This window comes from Triticum aestivum, chromosome 2B (genome assembly GCF_018294505.1).
Source record: "Triticum aestivum cultivar Chinese Spring chromosome 2B, IWGSC CS RefSeq v2.1, whole genome shotgun sequence".
Classification (NCBI taxonomy): Eukaryota; Viridiplantae; Streptophyta; class Magnoliopsida; order Poales; family Poaceae; genus Triticum; species Triticum aestivum.
In genome coordinates this window covers 739921463-739945918 of record NC_057798.1, presented here as the reverse complement: position 1 = coordinate 739945918, position 24456 = coordinate 739921463, and the positions used below count along the sequence as shown (strand labels likewise).

The following is a 24456-nucleotide window of genomic DNA, read 5'->3' as shown; positions in this document are numbered from 1 at the left end:
GCCGCCGCCCCAAGGTCTTCCCGCCGTCGCCTCGACCCTCCTGCCACCGCTGCATCGCCCTTTCGGGCCGTAGCGCCGCAGCCCGCGATCCACTCCGCCGTCACCGCGCGTCGACCTCCCGTGGTATGCGCGGCACCGTCTCCCTTGGCGCGGGAATGCCATCGTCCGCGCTGGTCTTCTTCACGCTGTCAGGGTTCTTCGCCTACTTCGAGCACCGCCGCCGCACTCCTAACCTAGTCGCCGCCGCCGCCGTCAGGCCGCCGCCGCCGCTCTTCTTTGGCCGTCACCGCCGCTACCTTCGTAGCCGCCGCGCCGCCTGTCCACCCCCTTCGGTCTTCGTCCAAGCACCAGCCCGTCGCCGGCGTCGCCGTCATCTACCGCGACCACTTCGTCTACTCCGACCACCGTTGGTGACATCGGCCCCGCACCGATGGGCGCCGCAATCGTCGTCGAGTTTTTCTCTGCTGGCCCCTCCGACTTCTCCGACATGGAGCACAGCTCGTGCAGGTCCCTCATCTACGCATGCCCGGTGCTGGCAACACTGATGCGTGCCTTCATCCACGACGTGTCCCCGGGCCTGGCAAGCCTGGTCGGCGCTTCGTCAACTTCGTCTTCGTCCGTCTACGCATGCCCGGTGCTGGCAACACCGGTGCGTGCCTTCGTCCACGATGTGTCCCCGGGCTTGGCAAACCCGCCGCGACGCGTCGTCAACACCATCATCCTTCCGGCGCACACCTACTTCGAGACCACTGTGCCCATGCTAACTCGGCGCCCTCTTGCGCCCGTGGCTCCACGGCGACTTCCTCGACACCGGCCACCTCGACTCGACATCGACCACGGCATTCTTCGCACGGCTACCTCGACCACGGCTCCACCACCCACGCTCTCGGCTACATCGACAAACGGCACAAAGGGCTACCACCTTGCTTGAGCAACCTCGTCGGTTTCCACTTCAGCCACGACTTCCGCGATGCGTCGATCGTTACGACTGTGGGGGGTGTCTGTCGGCTTGCCTCCGGATTCTTCTCTAGTCTCACCGTCTGCGTCGCTACCGTTGTGACTGCGGGGGATGTTGAGTATATTGATTATGAGGAAGTATATGATAGACTAGGATTCGGTCCTGCCTTGTCTTGTACTCCAAGTTGATCTTTATACTCCTATATATACGCCCACGAGGCTCAAGCAATACAACGAGTTTACTAGTCTATCCCTTCTAACACTACTTATAACTTTTCTTTGCAAAAACGGAAAGTTTGTGTATCGTTTCATTGATAGGTACTCCAGTAGGAGAGAACCTGCTACTAATCTATTTTGTTTAGAGGTATTTGTTGTCAGAAAATTGTAGAATTTTCGAGTTTTCTTCACTCTTTTAACTTTACTGTTCATAACGAGTGCATTTGAGCTCAGTATTAGAATGACACTTGCACTAATACCACTGCGCTTTATTGCTTTTGTGAAACCGAGCGCTGCTGGATGCGGAAGTTGAACACCATGTGGAGACCTGCACCTGCCTATTTGTTTACCCCCCACCAGCGTTCAACTTGGCAGGCAACACGGCAAATTCAACGTGCAACTGGGCACCTCCTCCCAATCCCAAGACGCCAAATCCAATGCATCCATGCACCTCCGACCCAAACCTGCAGTCGGGTACCAGTAGCGTGCAAGCCGACGGTGCATGCCTTTGTGCTAAGGCCTTATCCTCGAATTGTTTAAGGCAGGCGCGTGAAGGCATGCTCTGTACCCGGGTCCAAAGCGTGAAGAATCGCTGTGCAGATCAGGGCAGAGTGCTCGTTGGGAGTGGACATGAACACGCAGTGCGCGTGTGCGATCACAGGAGCCACCATGATTGCAGCCACCATGACTCCAAGCAAGTAGGGCAGGGGAGATGCTCCACGTTCGCATGCCCCGAGCAATCGAGCTTGCCAAGCTTCACGTGGTCGTGCCAGTCCACTCCCTGGCTTGGAGGTCTCCCTCGATTTCACCTCCTCCGGTTGTTTAACTGGGACCAATGTGGGCGGTTGTATAAACGAGTAGGCGTGCCGCACAGAGCAAGCAAGAGGCCGCGCGCAGCACAGTGCCGCAGCCGCTGCAAGACGCAAAGAGAGAGCCAAGCCTTTTCCCTTTCGGAAAGGACAGACAGAGTCGAGGTACCGCGGCTAGGGATGGGGTTCCTCCCGCTGCTTCAGGTCGTCCTCCTGGCCGCCGCGGCGGCGGCGAGGGCTCCGGCGGCGCGGGCGTGGGGCGAGGAGGGCCACTTCATGACCTGCAAGATCGCCGAGGTACGTACACCAACCACCGGACCAGCTCTAGTGGTCAGTGCTCACTCCTATCTGATTCGTCCGGTAGACTGAATAATGCCGGGGCTGAGATCGATTTTCCGTGCAGGGTTTTTTGACGAGCGAGGCGTCGGCGGCGGTGAAGGGGCTCCTGCCGGAGTGGGCCAACGGCGAGCTCGCGGCGGCGTGCTCGTGGCCGGACGCCGTGCGGCGCCAAATGCCGTGGTCCAGCTCCCTGCACTTCGCCGACACCCCCGGCGACTGCAAGTTCAGCTACGCCAGTAAGTGCTCGCTCCTCTCCTGACTGTCCTGCATAGATACACTACACTCTGAAGTCTGAACTCTGAACCCTTCGCCATCGACTCCCATAAGCTTGTGTTGATGTGGATCCAAAATTTTGAAGTAAGTACTAGTAGTTCTTGATCGATTTGCAAATATTAGTCAAATTTCTCAGTCCACAATCATACTTGTCTAGAAAAAAATATCTGCAAATATTTTATAGAGGTAAATACACCAGTGGTGCTTGAACTTGACACGGATGTGCAGTTTAGTGACTGAACTTGTAAAATACATCGAACTGGTTTCATAACTTGGCATGGACGTGCATATACGGTTCAAATGACCTTTGTATCCGTCCGCCACGCTGATGAGGCGCGCCAACATGGCATGAGACCCGCTGTCAGTGACTGTACAACGGAGACAAGGGTGTGTGGCTTGGTTTTTTTGCGGAGACTCCTCTGGAATTAATTTTCATACAATAAGGCCCTTATAGAGAATCTGACAAATTTGTTGCTTCGTGATGATTCATAACCTTGCGCTATAATTAATTTCGTACTATAATTATAAAATACTAAAAGACTAGCGTTGTGGTGGTTAGAAAGGGCGACCTACAAGTCAAGTGTATGCTGGGCTAGCCAGTAGACCACTTCACATTTAGTGTTAATTTCGAAATAGTAGTTAGTACTGCTTTCTTAGTCAAATGGCGAAACTGAATCTGGTTTCGTGTAGGTGAGTGATAGTACTAGTTGAAAAGTATTTCCACTTTGTTGTCGCCCGTCTCCAAGCGCTCTCTCTGGTTCCAACGCCAAGAGCTCCAGCTCCAGAGTGTATACCGGAATCTCGCGCCTGTTACCGAAGCACAGCTAATTTGTTGAACGGGGCACGCCACTGATATACCTTCCTTCTATCTGAACTCAACAGGGGACTGCCACGGCACGAAAGGGGAGAAGGACATGTGCGTGGTGGGAGGCATCAACAACTACACTGCCGCGCTCCAAGACTCATCAAGCCCGTGTAAGCATATGTACTTATACTGAAACCTACTGACAGAGCACACAACAACTTTGGCTCACTGCAATATGGTAGTACTCTATATCATTCAGATAATCGGACGGAGAGCCTGCTGTTCCTGTCGCACTTCCTGGGCGACATCCACCAGCCCATGCACTGCGGCCGCACCGCCGACCTCGGCGGCAACACCATCGTCGTCACCTGGTACAACACGACCAAGACCAACCTTCACAAGGTATACGTCGGCTCCATCGATGCATTGTTGCAGAAATCAGCGACCACTTGACTGGACCCATGCATGATGCATGGTTCTTCTCTGCTCCCCTGCCTAACATAACATGGGTGCATATATGGTTTCAGGTGTGGGATGAGAAGGTCATCGAAACGGCCATGAACAGGTTCTACAAGGACGACCGAAGCGCCATGATCCAGGCCATCAAGCTCAACCTTACCGTAAGCTTGTCACTTCAGGCTTGAGCTTTAATTAACCTTGAGCTGTGATTGAGTTCTTGAGTTTACCTTTTTTTTCTCCGACAGAACGAGTGGTCTAAAGAAGAGAATCAGTGGGCGGCGTGCTATACTCGAACCACAACCTGTGCTGACAAGTAATTAAGCTCGTCATGACAATATGCCTGAATCTAATTTAAGCAGCAACCCTGAATCTTCAGAAACTGACGGATGGAAGTGCTTCTGGTGCAGGTACGCAGAGGAGAGTGCGGAGCTGTCGTGCCCCGCGTACGTGGGCGCTGAGCAAGGCTCCAACTTGGAAGGTAAGAAGTGATGAACAGTTTATGGTTTGTATGGAAGAAATGTGGTTGATCAGTCGTCTTGGGATTAAAAATGTCTGTGCATGCAGATGAGTACTTCTTCTCGGCGCTCCCGGTGGTTCAGAAGAGGATTGCCCAGGGAGGCGTCAGGCTGGGTGCGATCCTCAACCAGATCTTCAGTGGGAAGAACAACAGCAGCATTCAGAGCAGCTAAGGTCCATTAGACGAAACTAACGAATGAGATTGTGCAAGGGGTTAGCCCAAACGTTATGAAGGAGAATAAGGTTATCATGTTCGTCTGACCATGTTGACTTCATACTATGTAAGTGAGTTGGTCAGTGCGTACTTCTGTAATCGAATCCAGTATTTCCTGAATGTGATGATATAAATTAATCAGTGTTAGAGGTTACTGGTAACACCGAATATGTGCACTAAAGTACAGTTACCAGACACTACAACAAGCACCGGGAGGAACACATACAGGCGTGCGTGACTGTCAGTCACGTGCAGCCTGCCTCTTGGTAAAGGAAACATAGCACACTGTTTTTGCCCCTTCTGATCGGCCTCCAATGTCACTGAGAAATTGCCATATTAGCTCCAGACTGACACTCAAATTAAACAGTAAGTACTGCCTTAGATGGTTACAGTAGGAAGTGAAATTGTAGTAACTGCATGGCAGAAGTGATGGCCGTAGTGAGCCGATGAATTAGGTGATGGAAGCTAGCTAGCTACTGTACATGTGATCAATTGAAGGATTTCACACAATTTCGCTGCTGCTTGTGCACAAGGTAGTGAGGAGTCGCCCTGATGGACGACGCACACAACCTGTTTGTTGAAATTTCTGACAAATGAGGAGGACAATTTTGAGGGATGCGGATGGATGAGAGGAAAAATGAGGGGTCAAAATGGATTGAGGGGACCGTTTTGTGCAGTCTGCTGTAGATACTCTCAAGCTATGAAAAAACTTTAGATGTGTTTGGTTTATGCCCAAGGTTGCCCCACCAAAAGATTGGCTAGCCAAAATATTGGTTGAGATTTTGGTTGCCCATGGCTTGTTCAACATTGGCAAAAAAAAAATGAACTAGAGTTGGCTAGAGTTTATTGGCATGCCAAAAAATTGGAAGGATCCAAACAAAGACCAATCTTTGGGTCATGACCAAAATTTTGGTAGGGTACACTTTGACCACAATCCAAAGATACCCACCTCATGACAAAGGATTCCCTATAAAATAGGAGACTAGATCGCAAAATTCTGGACTTCTAGATGGCTTGGTGGATTAGCGTCTTCTGAGATTCTCCTGATCTGTTCAAGATTGCTCGTTTGAAGTCCATCTCTGTTGCCGAGGCTGTCTCTCAAAACAATTGGAAGAAAGGATTACACCACCCAAACCCCACCGCCCAACCGGAGCCAACCAGCCAAACCACAGCCCAACACCATGTGCCATCGAGGTTGCGCCGCCACCCACGTTATCTCACTGTGAGCACCAACACGATGGCAAGAAGACCGGAGAGAAGAGCCAAGCGACAGGAGCAGCAGCACCAAGGCCGAGCGGGAGGGAACCACCTCCACTTTCGTAGTGTGAGAGGCTCGCGCCTTCGGTACCGTCGCGGCCACCTTCCGGACACGACAGCGGGGCATCTCAGGCCACCCCTGGCCCGGCAGGGCCGATACGGGCCCGCTAAGCCCCGCCGGCCACGCTGCAGCAGGCCAGCGTCAGCGTCGCCAGCACACCGCCGTTCATCGCCGCTCCCCCACCTTCTGGGAGTCACACCACAGACCCGCCCCGCCGCCGGCCCGCCTAGGCCCAGATGGGTCCCGGAGGGCCCAGATCTAGACCGAGCGCATCCGCCAGGACGCGCCGCTGCGCCACCCTGCCGCCAACAACGGCGCCGCCACACAGCCGCCCGCCCATGCCGCGTCGGGGACACCCCCCCCCCCCCAGCCAGACCGCCGCCGCCTAGGAGCACCCGGGAGCAGCTCCGCCCCGCGTCGGAGATCCACCGGAAGAGGAAGGTCAGGGGCCGCCGTCACCAGCATCCCAGGGGCCAGGCCGGCCGCGGGCGCCAGCGACGGCGGCGGGAAGGAAGGGGAGATGGGGGGGATTGGAGGAGGAGGGGGTCGCCGCGCGGCCGGTCGCCTGCGGGGGCGACACGGTCGCGAGAGGAGAAGAGGGAAGGAACATATATCTTGGAGAACCAACCCCGATGTGCATCTTTCTGACGAGGAAAACTCCATATCCTGGAGATGGAATGACCCGGGCCAATATACTACAGTCACGGCCTAACTTTCAAAAGCTTTGGAAGTTACAAGTGGAACCCAAGTGTAAGTTGTTCCTCTGGCTTTGGATTAGACACTACAATTTTTTTTGAAGCGGGGCAAAAGATTTGCCATTTTCATTTTTTTAAGGAGAAGAGAGTTGCCCGGTTAATTAGAGGAAGACCGGACGAAAACCTAGATACAAACCCCATAAGGGGCACACGCGTGCGACCTGGCCAAAACAACGCCAAACAGTCGACCGCAACGTCGAGGACATGGCAGCTCCGATTTTGCTGACGAGCATCACAGGAGAACGTTGCAAGCCTTGCACCGACCTAGTCCAACGCAACCTGGAGAGCACCGCACGCTGAAAACCGCCCTCATGGAGTCATCGTTGCCACAGCGGCCCCGCCTCCTGCAGCTCCGTCGTCTCTGTCACAACCAGAAACCAGCATGGGCACACCCATTGGTGCACCGTACCTTTGACATCAAAAGGACAAGCCACGACTCGGGCATTGCTTGCCACCATCGTCGTTGCCACACGCGTCGCAATGCCACACCAACCTCACCGTCGGCCGAGCACCTGCCGACCGCGATGCTGTGCACGTCCAGCCTACATGAAGCACAAAAGGGACCAAGATCTCCAAGACGGTGCCCCCAAGAGGCAAAACAACGTTGCAGACGCCGCCGCCGCCGCCTGATCCAACCAGGATCCTGATTTTCGCCCGGAGATCTTGACCCGAGAGATGAGAATGCACAAATCACCACGACGGAGCCTCCAAGGAAGAAAGTGACGCCCACGAGCACCGCCGCCGCCAGCCGGCAAACATCGGCCAAGCTTTCGCCCGGATCAGCAACACCACCACTCCCACGCGGCCGACCGACGCCAACCAGCACCTCCACTGACCCGCGCACCCCTGCATAGCAATCGCGCCATCGCCAAGCAGGGACCACCACCACGCCTCGCTGCTGAGCCAACCTGCCCCGACAGGAGAGACGAGCCTCCCTCCACCAAGCACACCGCGGCCACCGCGACGCCCACGCGAACTCCACGGTTGCCAACACATCAACCACCGTTCTGGGGCCGCCGCCCCGGAGTCCAACATCGCCACGCCAGGCCGGCCCCATTGTGCTATAGCCACCGCACCATGCAGTCACCGCACCGTAGCAGGAAACCACCGCTGGTCGGCTGAATCGACCACGCCCGGCCAGATCAGGCAGCAACTAGCCCTCCCATGGACCACCATGAAGGAAATATGCCCTAGAGGCAATAATAAAGTTATTATTTATTTCCTTATTTCATGATAAATGTTTATTATTCATGCTAGAATTGTATTAACCAGAAACTTAGTACATGTGTCAATACATAGACAAAACATAATGTCCCTAGTATGCCTCTACTTGGCTAGCTCATTAATCGAAGATGGTTCAGTTTCCTACCGTAACCATAGACATGTGTTGTCATTTGATGAACGGAATCACATCATTAGGAGAATGATGTGATGGACAAGAACCATCAGTTAGCTTAACATTATAATCGTTACAGTTTCATTGTTACTGTTTTCTTCATGACTTATACATGTTCCTCAGACTATGAGATTATGCAACTCCCGAATACCAGAGGAACACTTTGTGTTCTATCAAACGTCACAACGTAACTAGGTGATCAAGAGCTCGAGGGACGTCATCAGGATGAACGTGTGCAGAACGCGAAGGTGCCGTACGTTCGGTGCTTGGATCGGTTGGATCGTGAAGACGTTCGACTACATCAACGTTAACTAAACGCTTCCACTTTCGGTCTACGAGGGTATGTGGACACACTCTCCCCACTCGTTGCTATGCATCTCCTAGATAGATCTTGCATGATTATAGGATTTTTTTTGAAATTACCGCGTTCCCCAACAGTGGCATCAAAGCGAGGTCTATGCGTAGATGTTTTATGCACGAGTAGAACACAAAGAGTTGTGGGCGATAATAGTCATACTGCTTACTACCAATGTCTTACTTTGATTCGGTGGTATTGTTGGATGAAGCGCCCCGGACCGACATTACATGACCGCATTCATGAGACCGGTTCTACCAACGTACTTTTGCATATAGGTGGCTGGCGGGTGTCTGTTTGTCCAACTTTAGTTGAATCGAGTTTGACTACAGCCGGTCCTTGTTGAAGGTTAAAACAACACACTTGACGAAAAATTGTTGTCGTTTTGATGCGTAGGTAAAAACGGTTCTTGCTAGAAGCCCGTAGCAGCCACGTAAAACTTGCAACAACAAAGTAGAGGACATCTAACTTGTTTTTCAGGGCTTGTTGTGATGTGATATGGTCAAGACATGACATGATATAAATTGTTGTATGAGATGATCTTGTTTTATAACAAAGTTATCGGCAACTGAGGACCCATATGGTTGTCGCTTTATTGTATGAAATGCAATCGTCATGTAATTGCTTTACTTTATCACTAAGCGGTAGCGATAGTCGTAGTAGCAAATAGTTGGCGAGACAACAACGATGCTGCAATGGAGATCAAGGTGTCAAGCCGGTGACGGTGGAGATCATGACGATGCTTTGATGATGAAGATCATGAGCACAAGATGATGATGGCCATATCATGTCACATATTTTGATTGCATGTGATGTTTATCTTTTTATGCATCTTATTTTGCTTAGTACGGCGGTAGCATTATAAGATGATACCTTACTAAATTTCAAGGTATAAGTGTTCTCCCTAAGTATGCACCGTTGCTACAGTTCGTCGTGCTGAGACACCATGTGATGATCGGATGTGATAAGCTCTACGTTTACATACAATGGGTGCAAGCCAGTTTTGCACGTGCAGAATACTTGGGTTAAACTTGATGAATCTAGCATATGCAGATATGGCCTCGGAACACTGAGACCGAAAGGTCGAACGTGAATCATATAGTAGATATGATCAACATAGTGATGTTCACCATTGAAAACTACTCCATCTCACGTGATGATCGGACATGGTTTAGTTGATTTGGCTCACGTGATCATTTAGATGACTAGAGGGATGTCTATCTAAGTGGGAGTTCTTAAGTAATATGATTATTTGAACTTTAATTTATCATGAACATAGTCCTGATAGTTTTTGCATGTCTATGTTGTTGTAAATCAATGGCCCGTGCTACCGTTCCCTTGAATTTTAATGCGTTCCTAGAGAAAGCTAAGTTGAAAGATGATGGTAGCAATTACACGGAATGGGTCCGTAACTTGAGGATTATCCTCATTGCTACACAGAACAATTACTTCCTAGAAGCAGCGCTAGGTGCTAGGCCTGCTGCAGATGCAACTGTGGACGTTGGGAACGTCTGGCAGAGCAAAGCTGATGACTACTCGATAGTTCAGTGTGCCATGCATTACGGCTTAGAACCGGTACTTCAAAGACGTTTTGAACGTCATGGAACATATGAGATGTTCCAAGAGTTGAAGTTAATATTTCAAGAAAATGCCCAAGTTAAGAGATACAAAGTCTCCAATAAGTTCTATAGCTGCAAGATGGAGGAGAATAGTTCTGTCAGTGAACACATACTCAGAATGTCTGGGTACCATAACCACTTGACTCAGTTGGGAGTTAATATTCTTGATGATAGTGTCATTGACAGAGTTCTTCAATCACTGCCACCAAGCTATAAAGGCTTCATCATGAACTATAATATGCAAGGGATGACGAAAACGGTTCCCGAGCTCTTCGCAATGATAAAGGCTGCGGAGGTAGAAATCAAGAAGGAGCATCAAGTGTTGATGGTTAACAAGACCACTAGTTTCAAGAAAAAGGGCAAAAGGAAGAAGGGGAACTTCAAGAAGAACGGCAAGCAAGTTGCTGCTCAAGGAAAGAAACCCAAGTCTGGACCTAAGCCTGAAACTGAGTGCTTCTACTGCAAAGGGACTAGTCACTGGAAGCAGAACTGCCCCAAGTATTTGGAGGATAAGAAGGATGGCAAAGTGAAAGGTATATTTGATATACATGTTATTGATGTGTACCTTACTAATGCTCGTAGTAGCACCTGGGTATTTGATACTGGTTTTGTTGCTCATATTTGCAACCCGAAACGGGGGCTACGGATTAAACGAAGATTGTGTAAGGACGAGGTGACGATGCGCGTCGGAAATGGTTCCAAGGTCGATGTGATCGCCGTCGGCACGCTACCTCTACATCTACCTTCAGGATTAGTTTTAGACATGAATAATTATTATTTGGTGCCAGCGTTGAGCATGAACATTATATATGGATCTTGTTTGATGCGAGACAATTATTCATTTAAATCAGAGAGTAATGGTTGTTCTATTTATATGAGTAATATCTTTTATGGTCACGCACCCTTGTTGAGTGGTCTATTTTTACTGAATCTCGATCGTGGAGATACACATGTTCATAATATTGAAGCCAAAAGATGCAAAGTTGATAATGATAGTGCAACTTATTGTGGCACTGCCATTTAGGTCATATTGGTGTAAAGCGCATGAAGAAACTCCATACTGATGGGCTTTTGGAATCACTTAATTATGATGCACTTGGTGCTTGCGAACCATGCCTCATGGGCAAGATGACTAAAACTCCGTTCTCCGGAACAATGGAACGAGCTACTGACTTATTGGAAATAATACATATCAATGCATGCGGTCCAATGAGTGTTGAGGCTCGTGGCGGGTATCGTTATTTTCTTACCTTCACAGATGATTTGAGTAGATGTGGGTATATCTACTTAATGAAGAATAAGTCTGAAACATTTGAAAAGTTCAAAGAATTTTAGAGTCAAGTATAAAATCATCGTAACCAGAAAATAAAGTTTCTATGATCTGATCATGGAGGTGAATATTTGAGTTACGAGTTTGGTCTTTATTTGAAACAATGTGGAATAGTTTCACAACTTATGTCACCTGGAACACCATAGCGTAATGGTGTGTCCGAACGTCGTAACCGTACTTTATTGGATATGGTGCGATCTATGATGTCTCTTACTAATTTACCACTATCGTTTTGGAGTTATACTTTAGAGACGACTGCATTCACTTTAAATAGGGCACCATCAAAATCCATTGAGACGACGCCTTATGAACAGTGGTTTGGCAAGAAACCAAAGTTGTCATTTCTTAAAGTTTGGGGCTGCGATGCTTATGTGAAAAACCTTCAACCTGATAAGCTCGAACCCAAATCGGAGAAGTGTTTCTTCATAGGATACCCAAAGAAAACTATTGGGTACACCTTCTATCACAGATCCAAAGGCAAGATATTCATTGCTAAGAATGGATCCTTTCTAGAGAAGGAGTTTCTCTCGAAGGAAGTGAGTGGGAGGAAAGTAGAACTTGATGAGGTAATTGTACCTTCTCCCGAATTGGAAAGTAGTTCATCATAGAAATCAATTTCAGTGATTCCTACACCAATTAGTGAGGAAGCTAATGATGATGATCATGAAACTTTAGATCAAGTTACAACAGAACCTCATAGGTCTTCCAGAGTACAATCTGCACCAGAGTGGTACAGTAATCCTATTCTAGAAGTCATGTTACTAGACCATGATGAACCTACGAACTATGAGGAAGCGAAGATGAGCCCAGATTCCGCGCAATGGCTTGAGGCCATGAAATCTGAGATGGGATCTATGTATGAGAACAAAGTATGGATTTTAATGGATTTTCCCGATGATCGGCAAGCCATAGAAAATAAATGGATCTTCAAGAAGAAGACTGCCGCTGATGGTAATGTTACTGTCGACAAAGATCGACTTATTGTGAAAGGTTTTCGACGAGTTAAAGGAGTTGACTACGATGAGACTTTCTCACCTGTAGCGATGCTTAAGTCTGTCTGAATCATGTTAGCAATTGCCACATTTTATGATTATGAAATTTGGCAGATGATGTCAAAACTGCATTCCTGATTGGATTTCTGGAAGAACAGGTTGTTTATGATGCATCCAAAAGGTTTTGTCAATCCAAAGGGTGCTAACAAAGTGTGCAAGCTCCAGCGATCCATAGGTTCAGCCATAGGTTCAATCATGTATGCAATGCTGTGTACTAGACCTGATGTATGCCTTGCTATAAGTATAGCAGGCAGGTGTGACGTCCGGATAGTTACGCTAGAGTAAGCCTCTGCTAATGGTGCCACGTCACCTCGGTTACTGTTGATAAACTCAAGTTAGTTCAAAAATGATTCAAATTAAAATATAAAATATAGGCAAACAGTAAAATTTTCAAATATCAAAACTAAAATAGTTCGGGTTGTGCCAAATAATGCATAGGTAATTATGATGAAGAAACCATGCTTTTATAAAATGCCTAAGTACTCCAAAATGAATAAAGTAGTAGCAAAAACAATTATTTGAATGCTTTAAAATAATAAACAAATATTGTACTAGTTTATCTAGTGACCAAACTTTTTGTGGTGGTACTAAATAATGGCTAGTATTTGTTTTGACAAGTGGCACTTCTTACAAAATTCTTTTGGTGGCTCAACTTAAATGCAAAACATGAGCTAAGATTTAAAACAAAGAATTAAAGAGAAAAGAAAAAAAGGAAAAAGGGCCTACAAACTACTTCGCCACTCGGCCATAAGTGGCCACGCGGCCCAGCTCACCTTCCCATCTCCTTCCTGTTCACAGAAGCCTCGTGGACAGAGGGGGCGCATCCGTGGCCGGGATGGCAATGCACCGGCCATCCGGTGAAGCCCCGACGTCCTATAGGTACCCCGACGCCCTTTCCCGAACCCTAGCCTATCCACTCCTTACCCCTCTCTCCCTCTCCCGTTATAGAAGCCGCCCGCCGCCACCATCGCCGCCACCTCGTCGATCCGGTGGCCACCGGCCTCCCCTCCTCGTGCCAAGGCGTCCAGGAGCTTCACCATCATCGTCTCATTCGCCTACGTGCTCTGAATCGAGCCGGGACAGCCCGTACGCTCGCCATCGAGCTCATCTCCGCCGCCGTTCGTCGTTGGTTCCGACGGCTTCACTGCACCCCGCGCCTACCCGAGCGTCTCCCCGTCAACGATGTGAGCCGACGCGCTTTTCCCCTCTGCCTTCCCCTTGATCTGCATCCTCTGACCGCCGTGCTCGTCATTGTCGTCCCCGCGCTCAGCCGCCATGGCCGGAGCTCGCTCCGCGCGTGCTCGCCCGCGGCCCTGACCACGTCCGTTTCCCCGCTCACCCCAGCGCGCGACCGCCTCGCCACCTAGCTACTTAGCTTGCTCGAATTCGAGTCGCAGCACCACACTCGCACACATCCGAGCCCCGACCCCCGCTCTACTTGTCGCTGCTGTTGCCACCAGCCACCTCCGGCCAACCCGCCGCTGCTAGCACTGCCGATGCCCTGTGCATGCGCCGCCCGCGCCTTGCCTCCCTCCCGTGTGTGTGCTGCTGCTACTGCCTCGTGCCCAGCCCAGTCCCCCTTCCACTGCCGACGACGTCTGCCCGGGCGCCTCGCTGCACCTGCCGGAGACCTCCCTTTCCCGCACGCCTCCTCCCCATGCTCACCCCCTGTGCATGTGGCCGCGCCCCCAGTCGCCTCCCTGCTCGCGCGACGCCGCAGGGCGCCGGTGCTCATCCGCGCATGCCGACAACAGCGCCGGCCGCGCCCGTCGCCCCCCGCGGCACATGCTGCCTGTTCAGGTGGCCCCTTGTCGGCGGCGCCTTCCGCTGCTGCTCCGGCCACCCCTCCGCCGCCTCCCTGGCTCCGACCGTCGGCGCCTGTTGTGCCGTGTGTGCCGGCCGGGGGGAATCCCAGCCGAGGCCATGGCCTCGCCCTCGATGGGCGCTCACGCCTGGTAACCGCTCGCCCGGGCACCCGTTTGGCCCTATGGGCCACTGTCCAATGGGGCCCCCATGCCCTTGTTTTAAAAAAAGGAATTATAAAAAAGAGAGAATAATAATAATAATTAATTAATTAATTATCTAAATAAATTAACTTATTTAATCCTGATTAGACTAACCTAATCACTAATTAAACTAATTGATCTGTTTTAGTTAATCACAGTCAATGACAGACGGGCCCCACTGCCCTGTTTGACCGGTCAACGGTCAACGCTGACTGCTAGCGTCACGCTGATGTCATGATGACACAATAAACATTTTTGAATTAAATAATTATGTTATTTCTAAATATAATTTAAAACTTTGAAAATTAATATAAAATAAACCGTAGCTCTGTTGAAAAAATTTTGTACATGAAAGTTGCTCAGAACAACGAGACGAATCCAGAAACGCAGCCCGTTCGTCCGCCACACATCCCTAACCTATCAAACTCGCAACTTTCCCCCTCCGGCTCCTGTGTCCGGAAACACGAAACACCGGGGATACTTCCCGGATGTTTCCCCCCTTCACCGACATCACCTCATACCGCGTTAGGGCACGCCTAGCATCACATTTTGCTTTGTCATGCATCGTCATGCATCTGTTTGCATTGTATTCATTGTTTCTTCCCTCTCTTCTTCCGCTAGACACCGAGACCGACGCGCTGCTACCCAGTACGACTACGGAGTTGACGACCCCTCTCTCTTGCCAGAGCAACCAGGCAAGCCCCCCCCCCCTTGATCACCAGATATCGCCTATTCTTCTCTATACTGCTTGCATTAGAGTAGTGTATCATGTTACTGCTTTCCGGTAATCCTATTCTGATGCATAGCCTGTCATTGTTGCTACAGTCATTGATACCTTACCTGCAATCCTAAATGCTTAGTATAGGATGCTAGTTTATCATCATTGGCCCTACATTCTTGTCAGTCTGCCTTGCCATACAATTGGGCCATGATCACCCGGGAGGTGATCATGGGTATATACTATACATATATACATATATACATATTACAGATGGTGACTAAAGTCGGGTCGGCTCGAGGAGTACCCGCGAGTGATTCACGGATTGGCGGCTGAAAGGACCTTTGTCCCGACGGCCCTCTGTGTGGATCTTTGTGGCGGAGCGACAGGGCAGGTTGAGACCACCTGGGAGACAGGTGGGCCTGGCCCTGGTTGGCGTTCGCGATTGCTTCATAATAACACGCTTAACGAGATCTTGGTATTTGATCTGAGTCTAGCCACTGGCCTATACGCACTAACCAACTACGCGAGAACAGTTATGGGCACTCGACGTCGTGGTATCAGCCGAAGCCTTCTTGACGTCAGCGACGGAGTGGCGCGCGCCGGATTGGACTGGAACGCCTACTCTTGTATAAGGGAGGCTAGGTCTGCTTCCGGCCGCCCTCGCAACATGCAGTTGTGCAATGGGCGATGGTCCCAGACCCCTGCGCGCATAGGATTTAGACCGGCGTGTTGACCTCTTTGTTGGGCCTAGGTGGGGCTGCGACGTGTTGATCTTCCGAGGCCGGGCATGACCCAGGAAAGTGTGTCCGGCCAAATGGGATCGAGCGTGTTAGGTTATGTGGTGCACCCCTGCAGGGAAGTTAATCTATTCGAATAGCCGTGTCCCTCGGTAAAAGGACGACTCAGAGTTGTACCTTGACCTTATGACAACTAGAACCGGATATTTAATAAAACACACCCAGATAAGTTCCACAGACAACCCGGTGATCGCTTTTCCACAGGGCGACGACGGAAGGATCGCCGGGTAGGATTATGCTATGCGATGCTACTTGGAGGACTTCAGTCTACTCTCTTCTACATGCTGCGAGAATGAGGCTGCCAGAATCGTAGTCTTCGATAGGACTAGCTATCCCCCTCTTATTCTGGCATTCTGCAGTTCAGTCCACCGATATGGCCCTTTACACATATACCCATGCATATGTAGTGTAGCTCCTCGCTTGCGAGTACTTTGGATGAGTACTCACGGTTGCTTTTCTCCCTCTTTTCCCCTTTCCCTTCTACCTGGTTGTCGCAACCAAACGTTGGAGCCCAGGAGCCATATGCCACCGTCGACGACGACTACTACACTAGAGGCGCCTACTACTACGTGCAGGCTGCTGACGACGACCAGGAGTTGTTTAGGAGGATCCCAGGTAGGAGGCTTGCGCCTCTTTCGATCTGTATCCCAGTTTGTGCTAGCCATCTTATGGCAACTTGTTTACTTATGTCTGTACTCAGATATTGTTGCTTCCGCTGGCTCGTCTATGATCGAGCACTTGTATTCGAGCCTTTGAGGCCCCTGGCTTGTATTATGATGCTTGTATGACTTATTTATGTTTTTAGAGTTGTGTTGTGATATCTTCCCGTGAGTCCCTGATCTTGATCGTACATGTTTGCGTGCATGATTAGTGTACGATTGAATCGGGGGCGTCACAAGTTGGTATCAGAGCCGACTGCCTGTAGGAATCCCCCTTCCACACTCCTTGGCCGAAGTCGAGTCTAGACATTGCAAAACTTTCACTAACATGGCTGTGTGTCTTACGGGCACACGTCGCCATTGGGTGGTAGTAGGATCTTTTATTCCTCGCCTTTACTCTGGGTCTCTGATATCTCTTCTATTCAGGTTAAATGATTTGCTAACTTTAACTCTAGGTTCTCGTAAATACTTTCTCCCGGAGAGCCCCTCGGTCCGGACGATCGCTTGCTTCACCAGAAGATACCGAAGACACTCTATGATGTTCTCCCGAGACCTTGTGCCCGTCGCTTTTGCAACTCCCTACCACCGATATATCCCTATGGATAAATACATACACTTGTCGCTTTTATGTTTATTCCCAGTTGATCTTGTTATTACAAGATACACCGAAATTCTCTCTATTGTTCCGAGAATACTTTGTGCCTACTGCCTTGCATTTCTTTGCCACCTGAATACCCCTATGGATAATTACTCGCACTTATCGAGTATCCGCTCATCCCCAGATGATTCATGTATTTCACAATAGTCTTGAAATACTATTCGATCCTCCAAAATTCCTCAGTTGCTTATTGCTCTGCAATACTAGTCTGCTTGCATTATGGATGCTTTCGATAAGTCTGGCAATATTCGTTAGTATCCTTAGACACCGTGATTTTGATCCTATTGATTCAAAATGAGTGTGAATGCACGCAATCATCAGTTGATCCTTTTAAATTATCTTTCCGACTCAGACGTCACTTTAAACATGAGCTTGATCTCGACCAATCAAATTGTTGTCGATTTTACCCCTAAGCTTACTCAACTTATCCATCCTTAATCAGAGTGTTTGCTTCTGATCCTTTGATTTGGTAATCATAATTCCTTTACATGTGAGCTTTGAATTAGTCAGTTGCTCCTATAATCCAATGCCTTCGCATTGTTTCTTCCTCTGGTTGTGTGCCGATACTCACATCAGTTTCACTAAGGACTGTCAGATCCTTTGTTGAAATATCATTCGACAGTGTCCTTCGTATACAAAAACCTCGAGAAGTTCTTTCCCTGATACATAATGCCTTAGGTAAATTGTATCCTCTATTTTTGTCAACCATGCTCTACTATCGAGCTTGTGTTAGTTACTATTGAAGCTTGTGGTATATGTTTCCACGATACCCTGACGGGTTGAACCTATGCCTTCCTTAATATGTGTGAACTCGAAATTTTTCATGAGTCATACTCATCTGGTATTACACCAGGTAAAACTTTCAACACTAATGCCTTTATCAAAGCGAGAAGTGAATGGGAGGTTATACATTGAAGAAGTGGGAGTCGACGTTGAACCTTGCGTTCATGCCCATGGACACGATGTATAACTTATCATGGAAGCTGCTCGTAAAAATAGTTACCCCCTTGTTATAAGTTCATCCTGTATCCGTGGTTCGATCATTTATGATCGAGGTTTCCGACCATGTTCTTCTTTAAATACCATTTCTCGTGCAAGTTTAAGCACTTGTATTCTGTAGAGTAATACCCCAGTCCAACCTCTACTTTGATTTTTCCTCGAGTATTACCCCCTGGTATCTCGAGGATATCAACCAATTGCACTACATCTTATGCATTTCTGATGAAGAAGTGCCTTTCCCCGTCATAGTCACTCCACGGGTTCTGGGTTGCCGTCAACCGAGAACATCGATAAGTGAATAGATTCCGCGCTCCGATACGATAACTCTAAGTAATTTCCATTGCTTATGAGTTTAATAATCCTTCAATTCATTCCTAGCCTGATTGGCTATATCATTATCGTGCAACTTTTAACTGTGCTACCTGGTCCTTATTCCCGGAGCACCACTTTCGACAATGAGCTAAGCTTACGTCGATTTTCCTCATTATATCATTTCGCCTTGAACAGCAAGCTTGATTTCGAGTTTGTGTCGTACTCATGGTTCCAATAACCTTTCGCTTCGTCATTCCTTTGACTTGATGTCATCGTCGGTTAATTGCATCTTCATGAAATCTCTCGACAAATGTGTCGTGATCATCATCATCATCCCGAGCTCTTCTAGGATAACAATTGAATTCATGATGAGAAAGACCATCCTTGCCCTCGATGATTAGTGTTATCATCGACCACTCTACTGTCTTCCCTCCAACACAAACTTGTTCATGTTTTGTGTTATACCTTTGAGTTCCTTGCTATCCAGTATTTGTTCTTCTTTATCTTGGAGTATTACCATCTTTTATGTCAAGGATGTTGTGAGGACTGCTCCACCTCTTAAGGAATTCTTGGTATTGTGATACTTCTCACCCTCACCATTCTTTCTTGGTCCGCGTGTTGATTCTAATTGGGATACCAACACGTGAACCATGCTGCTTGGATTCTGTACTTCTAGCAACCCTATTGCTTTGAAGTTAATGGTCGACATTTAATCCTTAGACCATTGGTTATCGAATCACCATCCTAACATTGATCCTGCTACCTAAGCCCATATTTCGGGTGCACCTTTCAACCAGTGATTAATTGTGTATGTTTCCCTCGAGTATACATCATTATATCATTTGATCTGTTAAATGTTATCTCCTTGTTCACATAATTGTGGAAATCCACCTTTTTGTAAATCTCAATGAATTGTCGCTGAGCCCATCAACCACCTCCTCACCCTCCCCTTGATTTAAGGATGAACTCCTGCTTTGGAACTCGCTTCCATAGTACATTTCCAGAGAATCTTACAATGTCGTCTCGCCAAATTGTGTTGCACCCCTTCCTTCTCAGGCATCCTGAGTCTGAGGTATCATGACCCCAACCAGATTTGAAACTCGGCCAGATATGATGGTTCGGATATTTTCCAAGAGTCTTCGCATTGATCCTTATATGAATCGATAAGGTGATGTCACGCCTAGCACACCTGGCCGGAGGACCTGCTGTTATGGTTTCCTTTTTAACAAGGTCAACCATTCTTCAATGAGGAAATTGTAAGACTTATTCTATAAGTTGTTCCTGATGAATCCTTTGTCTATCCAAGTCCGACCTTTTCTTGAAGACCTTGTCAATGCTATCTCGAAGCATGTCTGTGGTGCTTCGATTTTCAAAAAGAACATTTGAAGCCCAATGCTAAATGTTACTTGCTCAATTATCCAAACACCGTTGCATTGGTAATGTCATGAAATTTCTCTCCTCTTTCCTAAAGAGTTTTCTACATTATATCCTGCCAAGGATATCATGCTCTGCTTGTCCTTGGGAAGGGTATACCCCTGATATATGTGTTTAAACACATTTTCCTTTCCATTGTTCCAATTACTCTGATAATCATATTTTCCTTTCCATTGTTTGGTTTAACCTTTCTTGTGATCTATATGATCTAAGCGGTAATATTCTCCTGATTATGAACACATCTCGGTGTACAATTCTGTCAGCAAGACGCTGTTGCTATTGTTGATGACATTCCGGTAGCCACCGCTGGACAAGAACTTTGCCTATTGGTCCGCCTCGTTCAACGAGCAGGAAAATGGTTCTGTTCGTCCCTCGCCCTTGGTACCGACGTTGTTGCTGACATATAACTGACAGGCTACCCGCTGACACGCCTTGCTATCATGACCATGCCAGATGTCACCACTCCTCCTACTTTTATCCCACATGGTGGGCCCATAACCCACAGTTCCACAGGATCGAAACCTGACTCTCCTGTACACCACCTGTTCCCAAGGTTGTTCCTCGCGCTTGACTTTGTATGTAATTCACGGACCACTTGTCTAGTGATCTATTCAGGTATGAGGCACAATACCTATTCTCGTTGCCCTGACACTCTTTCACCTTCTGATTAGGCATCGAACGATTGCCTATCCGTTTAAAACTTCTCATGGTACCTTCTTACTTGGCTCTCGATATATTTTTAAGTTTCAAATCGAGAGACACTTATGCTTCTTCCCTGAGTTAACCGTCTGATGCTCGATCTTGTTAGAATCCATCCATATAGAGTTTTCCCTGCTTACCCTTTCGTAAGTACGGTGAAGATCCTGAAGGAAGGACGGACGGCAACTTCATCATAATGACCTGAAGCAGAGGAATGAAGACATCAACGCTATGGATCGACCACCTCGAGAAGAGCAACCAAGGCCGAGAAGATTCGTTAGGATTTCGTAACCAGACCTTTCCCCCTTATTCCACCACTTAAATCTCGGTACGAGATTTCTTGTAGTGGAGGAGAATTGTGACGCCCAGATAGTTAAGCTACAGTAAGCCTCTGCTAATGGTGCCACGTCACCTTGGTTACTGTTGATAAACTCAAGTTAGTTCAAAAACGATTCAAATTAAAATATAAAATATAGGCAAACTATAAAATTTTCAAATATCAAAACTAAAATAGTTCGGGTTGTGCCAAATAATGCATAGGTAATTATGGTGAAGAAACCACGCTTTTATAAAATGCCTAAGTACTCTAAAATGAATAAAGTAGTAGCAAAAACAATTATTTGAATGCTTTAAAATAATAAACAAATATTGTACTAGTTTATCTAGTCACCAAACTTTTTGTGGCGGTACTAAATATTGGCTAGTATTTGTTTTGACAAGTGGCACTTCTTACAAAATTCTTTTGGTGGCTCAACTTAAATGCAAAACATGAGCTAAGATTTAAAAAAAAGAATTAAAGAGAAAAGAAAAAAGGAAAAAGGGCCTAGAAACTACTTTGCCACTGGGCCATAAGTGGCCACGCGGCCCAGCTCATCTTCCCATCTCCTTCCCATTCATAGAAGCCTCGTGGACAGAGGGGGCGCGTCCGTGGCCGGGATGGCCACGCGCCGGCCATCCGGTGACGCCCCAACGTCCTATAGGTACCCCGACGCCCTTTCCCGAACCCTAGCCTATCCACTCCTTACCCCGCTCTCCCTCTCCCGTTACAGAAGCCGCCCGCCGCCACCATCGCCGCCACCTCGTCGATCTGGTGGCCACCGGCCTCCCCTCCTCGCGCCAAGGCGTTCAGGAGCTTCACCATCGTCGTCTCGTTCGCCTACGTGCTCTGAATCGAGTCGGGACAGCCCGTACGCTCGCCATCGAGCTCATCTCCGCCGCCGTTCGTCGTTGGTTCTGACGGCTTCACTGCATCCCGCGCCTCCCCGAGCGTCTCCCCGTCAACGATGTGAGCCGACGCGCTTTTCCCCTCTGCCTTCCCCTTGATCTGCATCCTCTGACCGCCGTGCTCGTCATTGTCGTCCCCGCGCTCGGCCGCATGGCCGGAGCTCGCTCCGCGCGTGCTCGCCCGTGGCCCTGACCACGCCCGTTTCCCCGCTCACCCCAGCACGCGACCGCCTCGCCACCTAGCTGCTTAGCTTGCTCGAATTCGAGTCGCAGCACCACACTCGCACACATCCGAGCCCCAACCCCCGCTCTGCTTGTCGCTGCTGTTGCCACCAGCCACCTCCGGCCAACCCGCTGTTGCTAGCGCTGCCGATGCCCTGTGCATGCGCCGCCCGCGCCTTGCCTCCCTCCCGTGTGTGTGCTGCTGCTACTGCCTCGTGCCCGGCCCAGTCCCCCTTCCACTACCGACGACGTCTGCCCGCATGCCTCGCTACACCTGCCGGAGACCTTCCTTGCCTGCACGCCTCCTCCCCATGCTCACCCCCTGCGCATGTGGCCGTGCCCCCAGTCGCCTCCCTGCTCGTGCGACGCCGCAGGGCACCGGTGCTCATCCCGCGCGTGCCGACAACAGCGCCGGCCGCGCCCGTCGCCCCCCGCGGCATGTGCTGCTCGTTCGCGTGGCCCCTCGCCGGTGGCGCCTTCCGCTGCTACTCCGGCCACCCCTCCGCCGCCTCCCTGGCTCCGGCCGTCGGCGCCTGTTGTGCCGTGCGTGCCGACCGGGGGGAATCCCAGCCGAGGCCATGGCCTCGCCCTCGATGGGCGCTCACGCCTGGTAACCGCTCGCCCGCGCACCCGTTTGGCCCTATGGGCCACTGTCCAGTGGGGCCCCCATGCCCTTGTTTTAAAAAAAGGAATTATAAAAAAGAGAGAATGATAATAATAATAATTAATTAATTAATTATCTAAATAAATTAACTTATTTAATCCTGATTAGACTAACCTAATCACTAATTAAACTAATTGATCTGTTTTAGTTAATCACAGTCAATGACAGACGGGCCCCACTACCCTGTTTGACCGGTCAACGGTCAACGCTGACTGCTGGCATCACGCTGACGTCATGATGACGCAATAAACATTTTTGAATTAAATAATTCTGTTATTTCTAAATTTATTTTAAAACTTTGAAAATTAATATAAAATAAACTGTAGCTCTGTTGAAAAAACTTTGTACATGAAAGTTTCTCAGAACGACGAGACGAATCCAGAAACGCAGCCCGTTCGTCCGCCACACATCCCTAACCTATCAAACTCGCAACTTTCCCCCTCCGGCTCCTCTGCCCGGAAACACAAAACACCAGGGATACTTCCCGGATGTTTCCCCCCTTCACCGACATCACCACATACCGCGTTAGGGCACGCCTAGCATCACGTTTTGCTTTGTCATGCATCGTCATGCATCTGTTTGCATTGTATTCATTGTTTCTTCCCCCTCTTCTTCCGCTAGACACCGAGACCGACGCCGCTGCTACCCAGTATGACTACGGAGTTGACGACCCCTCTCTCTTGCCAGAGCAACCAGGCAAGCCCCCCCCCCTTGATCACCAGATATCGCCTATTCTTCTCTATACTGCTTGCATTAGAGTAGTGTAGCATGTTACTGCTTTCCGTTAATCCTATTCTGATGCATAGCCTGTCATTGTTGCTACAGTCATTGATACCTTACCTGCAATCCTAAATGCTTAGTATAGGATGCTAGTTTATCATCATTGGCCCTACATTCTTGTCAGTCTGCCTTGCTATACTATTGGGCCGTGATCACTCGGGAGGTGATCACGGGTATATACTATACATATATACATATTACAGATGGTGACTAAAGTCGGGTCAGCTCGAGGAGTACCCGCGAGTGATTCATGGATTGGGGGCTGAAAGGACCTTTGTTCCGACGGCCCTCTATGTGGATCTTTGTGGTGGAGCGACAGGGCAGGTTGAGACCACCTGGGAGACACGTGGGCCTGGCCCTGGTCGGCGTTCGCGATTGCTTCATAATAACACGCTTAACGAGATCTTGGTATTTGATCTGAGTCTGGCCACTGGCCTATACGCACTAACCAACTACGCGGGAACAATTATGGGCACTCGACGTCGTGGTATCAGCCGAAGCCTTCTTGACGTCAGCGACGGAGCGGCGCGCGCCGGATTGGACTGGAACGCTTACTCTTGTATAAGGGAGGCTAGGTCTGCTTCCGGCCGCCCTCGCAACGTGCAGGTGTGCAATGGGCGATGGGCCCAGACCCCTGCGTGCATAGGATTTAGACCGGCGTGTTGACCTCTCTGTTGGGCCTAGGTGGGGCTGCGACGTGTTTATCTTCCGAGGCCGGGCATGACCCAGGAAAGTGTGTCCGGCCAAATGGGATCGAGCGTGTTGGGTTATGTGGTGCACCCCTGCAGGGAAGTTAATCTATTCTAATAGCCATGTCCCTCGGTAAAAGGACGACCCAGAGTTGTACCTTGACCTTATGACAACTAGA

General features: G+C 49.2%; 1 protein-coding gene across 1 annotated transcript; it reads left to right on the top strand.

The window, feature by feature from the left end:
• The first annotated feature begins 1863 nt into the window (after positions 1-1863).
• LOC123047071 (endonuclease 4) lies at positions 1864-4735 on the top strand. The gene is made up of 8 exons (XM_044470567.1): positions 1864-2279; positions 2386-2557; positions 3477-3569; positions 3659-3801; positions 3927-4019; positions 4104-4171; positions 4266-4336; positions 4423-4735. The coding sequence occupies exons 1-8, from the start codon at positions 2163-2165 to the stop codon at positions 4545-4547; spliced, it is 882 nt and encodes a 293-aa protein (XP_044326502.1). The 5' UTR covers positions 1864-2162; the 3' UTR covers positions 4548-4735.
• The last annotated feature ends 19721 nt before the right edge of the window (positions 4736-24456 follow it).